At 37.9% G+C, this 9,658-nt stretch overlaps 1 protein-coding gene across 1 annotated transcript; it reads left to right on the top strand.

Annotated features, from left to right (window-relative positions):
• Positions 1-8,167: 8,167 nt before the first annotated feature.
• On the top strand, positions 8,168-8,879 carry LOC105035591 (uncharacterized). The gene has a single exon (XM_010911194.2). The coding sequence runs from the start codon at positions 8,209-8,211 to the stop codon at positions 8,677-8,679; it is 471 nt and encodes a 156-aa protein (XP_010909496.1). The 5' UTR covers positions 8,168-8,208; the 3' UTR covers positions 8,680-8,879.
• Positions 8,880-9,658: the final 779 nt, after the last annotated feature.

Here is a 9,658-nt window from a genome sequence, read left to right as displayed (position 1 = left end):
TACATCTCTAAGTGAAGAACGGGTTTTTATCCCATGCATAGGATCACCAATTATTAACTCCTTAGGGTGGTTGTGAACATACCTCCATTCCTTGGGTAAGTCATTTGTACCTTGAGGTTGTTCTTGAATTTCTTCACCTTTCTCATTTTGTTTTGACTTCTTGATCCTTGTCTTCTGGAGTTGCTGAATCTTTCAGAGTGATCTCCTTTATACCTTCTATTAGTGGATCTGCATCATCAACACCCTCATTCTTCCTTGAAGGAAGATCGTTAGATTCATCAAAAACAACATGTATGGACTCCTCAACTACTAAAGTTCTTTTGTTGAAAACTCTAAATGCTTTACTAGTGGAGGAGTAACCTAAAAAGATTGCTTCATCTGATTTTGCATCAAATTTACCAAGTTTTTCTTTGCCATTATTTAATACAAAACATCGGCAACCAAAAACATGAAAATATGCAATATTTGGTTTTCTTCCTTTCCAAAGTTCATAGGGGGTTTTCTTTAAAAATTATCTAATTAAAGCACGATTTAAAATGTAACATGCTGTGTTAATAGCTTCTGCCCAAAAATATCTTGGAAGGTTGCTTTCACAAAGCATGGTACGGGCCATTTCTTCTAAGGTTCTATTTTTCCTTTCTACTACCCCATTCTGTTGGGGTGTCCTAGGAGCAGAGAAGTTATGGCCAATTCCATTTTCATCACAAAAATTTTCAAAGTCATGATTTTCAAATTCTGTTCCATGATCACTTCTAATATTTTGAATTGAAAACCCTTTTTCATTAGTGACTTTTCGATGAAATTTAGTAAAAATTTGAAAAGTTTCATTTTTGTGAGCTAAAAAGAAAACCCAAGTAAAACGAGAGTAATCATCTATTATTACAAATTCATATCATTTTTCTCCTAGACTAGTGGTTCTAGTTGGTCCAAATAAATCCATATGTAAGAGCTCTAAAGGTCTAGAAGTTGAAACAGTATTTTTGGATTTAAATGATACTCTAGTTTGTTTACCAAATTGGCATGCATCACAAATTCTATCCTTTTCAAAATTCATTTTTGGCAAACCGAGAACTAAATCCTTTTTAATTAATTTTGAGAGAGAATGCATGCTAATGTGTGCAAGTCTACGATGCCACAGCCAACTAGTCTCATTTATTTTAGCATTTAGGGAAACTAGGCATTGCATGTCTAATTTAGTTAAATCATTCAAGTCTACCATATAAACATTGCCATGCCTATGTCCTATAAATTTAATGCCATCGTTAATAGGACTCGTCACAATGCAAACAGATGATTCAAAACTTACTTTATAACCTTTATCACAGAATTGACTAATGCTAAGTAAGTTATGCTTTAAACCTTTAACTAATAAAACATTCTCAATGTATTTGGAGGGAGTGATACCAATGTTACCTATCCCGATGATCTTTCCTTTGCCATTATCTCCAAAGGTGACCATCCCTCCATCCTTAGCATCAAGCGTGATGAATTGTGATTCATCACCAGTCATGTGTCTCGAGCATCCGCTGTCAAGATACCATTTCTTGTTTCCTTCTTGGGATGCTAGACACACCTGCAAGCAAAGGTCATGTTTCTGTCTTAGGTACCCAAGCTTTCTTGGGTCCTTTCAGGTTAGTCAGAATGGTTCCTTTTGGAACCCATATTTTCTTTGTGTTTGCATATTTGTTAATAAGACATGTGTATGATTTATGTCCTATTCTTCCACATTTAAAACAAGTAATATTTGTAGACTTGTTACTTGAATAATTTACATAAATATCCTTCAAAAATTTTTGTTTCTTCAGGGGTTTATAACCAAGTCCAGCCTTATCATATATAGCTTTCTGATTTTCAAGGATCATATTTAGTTTGTTTGAACTTAAGGTGAACTTATCTACTATAGATTTCAGCTTGTTCATTTCATCCTTTAAGTTTTGATTTTCTTGAATCAAGGTGAATTTTTCAATTGAAAGATTTTCAGCTTGTTTCACTAAGGACTGATTTTTCAATTTCAGCTCTTTGTTTTTCTTCCCTAGTTTCTTTAATTCATCAATTGAATCATAGAATGCTTCATGCAATTCTTCAAAAGTAAATTCACTAGTGGATTCAGAAGTTACCTCATTTTCATGTGCCATCAGGCACAGATTGGCTTGTTCTGTTGAGGTTTCCTCGTCGGAGCTTGAGTCATCACTCGCACTCCAGGTCGCCATCATTGCCTTCTTTTTGAACTTCTTTGGACCTTTCTTCAATTGTGGACATTCGGATCTGAAATGTCCTGGCTTCTTGCACTCGTAGCATATAGGGGGTTGATCTTTCTCCTTTTCTTTGCTTTGATCCCCTTTTGTGAATTTCTTTCTCATCCCCTGTTTCCTTTTTTTTAGAAACTTCTTAAATTTTCGGGTGATGAGAGCCATCTCTTCATCCTGTTCTTCATCTTCAGATTCATCCGTTTCATAATCAGGCGAAGTTGTGGATTTGAGGGCAATGGTTCTTTTCTTTTTGATTTCATCCTCTTGATGTTGCTTCATGCTAAGTTCATGAGTCATCAAGGATCCAAGAAGCTCTTCTAGAGGTAGAGTATTCAAGTCCTTTGCTTCTTGGATGGCAGTCACCTTGGCTTCCCAAGTTCTTGGCAGTGACCTGAGAATCTTCCTTTCAAGTTCACTGTTAGTATAAGATTTGCCAAGACTCTTTAAACCATTGATTATATCAGTAAAACGAGTAAACATAGCAGTTATGGACTCATCATGCTCTATTTTGAACAATTCATATTTATGTACAAGTATGTTTATTTTAGACTCTTTTACTTGATTTGTTCCCTCATGGGTGACTTCTAACCTATTCCATATTTCTTTAGCAGATGCACAAGTAGAAATGCGATTAAGATCACTTGCATCTAGTGCACAATAAAGAATATTCATGGCTTTGGCATTTAATTGTGCCAATTTCTTGTCAACCTCATCCCATTCTTTCTCGGGTTTGGTTGACTCCTCACCATCTATAATCTTGGTGGGTGTGTGAGGACCATTCACTATGATACTCCACATATCATAGTCGAGTGCTTGTATGAAAATCTTCATCCGAGCTTTCCAATAGGTGTAATTAGACCCATTGAAAAGTGGAGGTCGGTTTGTTGATTGCCCCTCGGCTAGAGAAGTACCAGCATGGGTTGCCATAGATCTTTGGCTCTTTGATTATTAGATCAAAGAAGGGCTAGAGCACCGGCTCTGATACCACTTGTTGCCCAGCTATGCAACCCAAGAGGGGGGGTGAATTAGGTTTCTAAAAAATTTTAAGCCCAACAGATTACTTATGAAGATCAAAACAAAGACTTTAATTCAATATTAATTACCTAAAGCAGTATTGCAAGGATATAATAAAGAAATAAGATAAAGCGATAAAGCACACCACAAACACAAGGATTTATAGTGGTTCGGTGCTAACCTTGCACCTACATCCACTCCCCAAGATCCTACTTGGAAATTTCAATCCACTATCCTTTGTATTCAACCCGAATACAAAACGTCGGAAACTCTGACACTAGCTATCCCAAGCTAGATCACTTATTTTTCGGGTACAAGTAAACCCAAAACACTCCGATTTCAGGTTCGGATCAACCTTTCCTTGTTTTGGAAATCCTCCAAAAACAAGAACAAAAACTCACAAAGAGTTAGAAAATTTTGAGCACAGATTAATACAATAACAGCTCCTTAAATGAGCGAATATAACAATAAAAGCTTTACTCAAATAAAGAACCCCTTTTTCGGAATTTCTCAAAGTGGATGAACGCTTGAATGCTTGAGAAGAGGTTGATTGTTGATTGAAGATCTCTTGAAAGCTTTGAACGATCTCTAGATCAAGGTTGAAACAATAGGCGTGAAGAATTCTCTCCTTGAAAGATCTTGCTTTTCTCTTTCACAATCTCTCTGGTATATTGTGGATCCTCTCTCTTTTTCTTTTTGGATTTTTCGTTGATCTCAGGCTTTTTCTTGTAAATTTCGGATCCTTTCTTCTATTCTTCTCTACTTTTGATTTCACGTTTGATCCGCTATTTAATCTGCAAATTCTTTCACCATTTAAAGCTTTTTGTAGCATTAGAAGCAAGAGAAAACAATTTAGGTAGATAAAGAGCCGTTAGAAGATTTTTAGGAAGCATAAATGGCAATTAAAACGGGCAAAAAAATAGCCGTTGCTGACATTTCCCGTCGCAGGGGTCGACTCATGAGTCGACTCATGCTTCAGGGGTCGACTCATGAGTCGACCTCTGTTGCAAAAATCAGAGAATGCGTTTCTGGAAATTCTTGGCTCAAATTAGCAGGGGTCGACTCATGAGTCGACTCATGCCTTGTGGGTCGACTCATGAGTCGACTCACAGGTCGTGCCAAGCCAGAAAACTAGCGTGCCAAGGAGAATTTTTGCGTGCCAATCAGCTCACAGTGCCATGAGTTGACTCATGAGTCGACTCATGCACTTCAAACCTTCATAACTTCAAAAATATAAGTCCAAACACAATGAAATTTTCACCAATAGATTTCAAATCATTTGTTCTACCAAATGGTACTATCAAATCAGAATTTTAGTAAAATTATGATTTTGCCCTTGAAGAGCATAAGGACTTTTTCATTTTAAAATTATTTGTATCCCTTCAATCTGCTTTGTAATCATCAAAATCAATCTAGGAGCAACAATTCTAATGAAGAACCCTGACCCATGATTGTCAGACAGCGTACTGGCACCCACCTTGATCAGACCATAAATCTTTAAATTTGATCATCCATGATTTCGATCTAGCCATGACTTGATTTGATCATGTTGATTTCATCAATCGAGATATTGGACCAATCATAATGTTGGATTGTGTCATCTGACCAATTCAAATTGTACCTCATTGATTTTTCTCTCCTCTAATTGTCTCTCTCTACTTGATTTTATGAAATCGATGAAGAAACCTCGGTCCTATCACTTCGAATCCAATTTGATCTGATAGTCAAACTTTGGATCGTTTAGGTCTTAATTAGATTTTGATTAGATGAAATTAGATGATCGGACCTAGTCTAAACTGTTGAAATACAGTATTCGTATTCTTTCTAATTATTAAAATTGATTCTATATAGGATTATGGATGTTTGATCATGGGATATTACGATATGATCTACGAACAGAATTTTTGAAAGAAAAATTATAGAATTATGTAGATTTATTGAAATGCGTTCTAGGTAAGTAATGTTTCACTTTTTTTAGATTTATCGATAAATTATAATATATTTTTCTGACATGATTTGTGAAACGATGCATGAATTGGATGAATGGTATTTTGCTATGAAAATATCTTATTTGAAATGTTATGATGAAGCATGATTGAACATATTGATTTCATGATGCATTATATTGATTGATTTCGATATTACATGATTATATATTTTATTATCGAAATTAGAATATGAAATATGATTTATGAAGAATTATGATATAAGAAACATTATGAATTGACAATCTAACTATGTAAAGGACCCCGCCAATGGGGCATATACGTTGGCACTTGATTGTCTTGAGAGTTTATGTCGCCAGCGAGACCAGCGACATATCGCCAGAGAGACCAGCGACAAACCGCCAGCGAGACCAACGGTTCCAAAGGACATGGCTGCCAGATGATTCGCTAGCAAGCAGATACGCGGTATTATGATCTTGCCACAGGAAAAATATGGTCATAGCTCATGGTTGACGAAAGAAATTTTATAACAAAAGAAATTAAAATCTGGAAAGAAACTTGAATTTTCGAAAAAAAAAAATGAATTTGGCATGAATTATATTGCATAATTGAAATTGATTTCGAATTGATGAACTCTATATACTTATTTTCTATAAATGATTATTTACTTAAATGCCTGATGAAATCTGTTGAGAAGTGATCATTGCTTATTGGGCTGTCTAGCTCATTACCTCCTATTTTACTGTTTTTACAGATGTTGAGAAATTTAAGATGATACAAGATATGAATGGAAAAGTGATCAAAAGCAGAATCTCTATACTTTTATTTTCGGTTGAAAATTTTATTGAATTTGATGTAAGGACTATGAATCATTGTTGAATTTATTGAGACATTAAAGAAGAAATTTAGATCGTTATATTTTGGATTTAAATTATTGTCTAATTATTCCGCTGTTGTTTTAAGATAGTATGATAAGATGCCTTGCATGCTTATAGGAAGAGTTTTTTATGAGTATGCGATGGTTGTGATGATTTTCGATTCACAATTTTGGATCGAAGGGCATGATATATAGAGAATCTAACTCTAAAATGATCAAAATCAGTAAACTTAAAATGAGAGGTTTTCAAGTGAGAAGGGATTAACTTGGTTCCCCTCTGGCACGCAAAGGCCCAAAATGGGCAAAGCAGAGAAAATGGCGGAAGGGACATCCGTACCCGAAGATATTCCCTGAAATAGCCGAATCAAGCTTCTGCACCTGCTCGCACTCCGAGGAAATAATTCGGATGGCGTCACTTCGGCCGTTCGATCGGGTGATGGACGGACTCACGACGGGCGGATCTCTCGCCGCCCCAGGGGGGTTCCGCCGATGATTGGCCCGCAGAGCTAGTGGTACTCTGCACCAACGGTGGTACGACGCGTGTCGAGACGCGAGACGTTTGATCGCTAGCGGACAAATCGTGGAGAGGGACCTTGGAGGGTAGAATGGTCGTTCGGGACTGACGGCTTCGGGCACGACATGTCCGCGGCGCGTCATGGCCCCGTCCCCTCCCCCGCCGTACACTTTTGCAACTTGACTAAGCTACCCTTCCATGGCTTCCCCCTCTTCTTTTTGTTGCCATGCTGTTAGAGTGCAGGATAAATTGCAAATTCTTTGATTTTGATAATCTCATTGCTCTATTAAAAAAACTCAAAGTAAAATTCTTTATCATACAAAAAATTATCAAAAATAGTCATATATCTGATATTATTATTATTATTATTGTTATTATTATTATCATATATATATATATTTATTTATTTATTTATTTATTTATTTTGTTATCATATATTTCAGCTAAACTAGTTTCTGGATTTGGAAAATAAATATCCACATCATGCAAGATTAACTTCATTTCAGCTAACCTAGCTTCTAATAAACACAATAGTCAAAGATTCAAGCTAATTTCTAGAGCCTTTGAATGGAAAAGTGATATATTTGCCTTCCAATGATATACGTACTAATTTTATAGACTTTTCAAATATTATTGTTGCTGTAGACCTCAAAACATTCACTATGAACTAGAGAGATAACAATAAAGGATGAAGGCTTTCCGAATTGACTCCAGCTAGACTGTTCAATACTTAAATCAGTAAAGATTTTCTCGATAAAAAAAAGGTCAAAGAAAGAAAAGAAAAGAAGAATAGAATAACAATATTTCTCCTAGATTAAAATTGTTATCTTCTTTTGATGAAGGCATTTGAACCTATTATACATAAAGACCTAAATCTTTTGGAATCATTCTCTAATAAACTTAAAGTCATGCTGCAACAAACTACTGATGTGGCATAATAATTTTAAGAATGTAGTGCAACAACTTAGGGTGTGCCTGAGTCATGCATACCTTCCAAATGGAGGGACTAAGTAGCATCTCTTGAGAAAAGAGTTCACTTAGCATGGATTAACAATTGAGGTTGCTGAGTCGAGCTAGGAGGTTTTGACCTCGGAGGTCAATCATTTCTGATCTGCTCAACTTGATTGCTACATCAGGTGCTAGATTATCTTGGATAGTGTCAAGATGCTCTGGAGTCTTCACCTGAGCCATAAGCTGGACCAATCTTCACATGCCATCTTCCTTTTTTTCCACAACAATAAATTGTTGGTGCATGAGATTTTTCAAATCATTAGGATTCTATCTGTAATCATGGGTTTTAGACAGAGAAGGTTGAAAGTTCAAATAGTGATATATTAAAACAGACAAAAGATATAGTGATATATTAGAGACGAGGTCATTTTCGTCCTTGTAAAACTAACCAATCATAAAAGCACGTAAGCTATTTATCAAAAAAACAAAAAAAACGCACGTAAGCTCTCAGAGGAGGGGAAAGGCCCTTCCCACTCTCTTCTCCACTATAAAACCCACTCCAGTCTCTCTCTCTCGCGCCCCCCCCACCCAAACCCCCCCCCCCCCCACTTCTCTCTCCCTCTCTCTCTTTTTCGTGCTGGCTTGCTTTCTTCCTCAATGGCGGAGCCGAGCAACAGGTACTACGACTTCCTGAAGCCCCCGGCAGCGGAGGAGCCGACAGCCGCGGCCGTCGGGAGGCCGCCGGAGGCGTTGCGGACGTTCCCCTGCACCTACTGCTCCCGCCGGTTCTTCACCTCCCAGGCCCTCGGCGGTCACCAGAATGCCCACAAGAAGGAGCGCGCTGCCGGCTCCCGCAAGGCCCCCGCCTCCTCCCCCTCCTCGTCCTCTACCGTCGTCACCACCGACACCGCCATCCTCCACCACCCCGGCCTGCCGCCCCGCCCTTCTCCTTCGTTCCCGTGGTTCGAGCCGCCGCCGCCGCCCCAGCCCTACTTCTACGTCTACGGCCCGCCTCCGCCTTCTCCTCCTCCGATGTCCGCCCCACTGGCCTCCGCCACCGAGGTCTCCTCCTTCGCCTCTGCCCCCGCTGACCTCGACCTCGATCTCGATCTCTCCCTCCATCTTTAGCTTTCTTTGTTTCAAAAATCCAAATGGGAGGAGGAGAGATGGATGGGTCCGAGCTTTGTCTTTACGGAGAGAAACGATAAGTTTTAGGGTTTAGGGTTTCTTTTGTTGTTTTTCTTGTTTCTTTTTCCAAAAGAAAAGGAAAAAAAAAAAAATGGAGAAGAAAGTTCCAGATCTTTACATGAGAGGTCATGACAAGTGAGTCGGAAATGGAATATTATGTGTCCCGATAATGAAAAATCTTTCGCTTTTGTTTTTTCTTCCCACAAGTATTTTATTTTGATATTTATATTCTACCAATCATTCTTGTCTGAGATTTTATTTATTTATTTTATTTACATTTATTTATTGCCCATAATCTTATAGATATATACACACAAACGAACATAGGCACGAATATGTATACGTAAAAAATTGTTTACTTGTTCTAGAAGGAACCCCTCTTTTTTTGAATTTTTAATGGGCTTCTTTCTACACTATTTTGAAGAATTTGGAATCACCAGAATCCATTGGATCAGCACCGTCAAAAGGGTTTTGGATGGAGATTGGAGGTACAGACCGTTGATGCCGGAGCAGAGTCTGCAACATCTTGTTGTTGGCTGTTACTGACAGCTGAGAGAATGGGAATCACAACTATGTGCGTTATCTGGTGCATGCATCGGACGGTTGAGAAAGCAGCAGGGTTTGGACATCGGTGGTCTCTAGATTGATTCTATTGGGTCTCAAATGTTATCTCGCCAGTTACTCCAGTTTCAACCGGCCCAAAAGTAGACCATACATCCCAAACTAATTTTATTTTACTTTTTCTAGGTCGGCAGGAATAAAATTATATATAATTTTAATTTTAATTAAAAAAATAAAATCTTGTGATCGAACCTAGTCTACGCTGATTAGGATGACAGCTGCTTGGATCTGTGTTGATGCCAAGGGCCACATATTCCACATATTCCACCATACAATATAAAGAGTAATTCTTTGTCCA

Source organism: Elaeis guineensis, chromosome 7, assembly GCF_000442705.2.
Source record: "Elaeis guineensis isolate ETL-2024a chromosome 7, EG11, whole genome shotgun sequence".
Taxonomy (NCBI): Eukaryota; Viridiplantae; Streptophyta; class Magnoliopsida; order Arecales; family Arecaceae; genus Elaeis; species Elaeis guineensis.
This window is presented reverse-complemented; position numbering and strand designations above follow the sequence as displayed.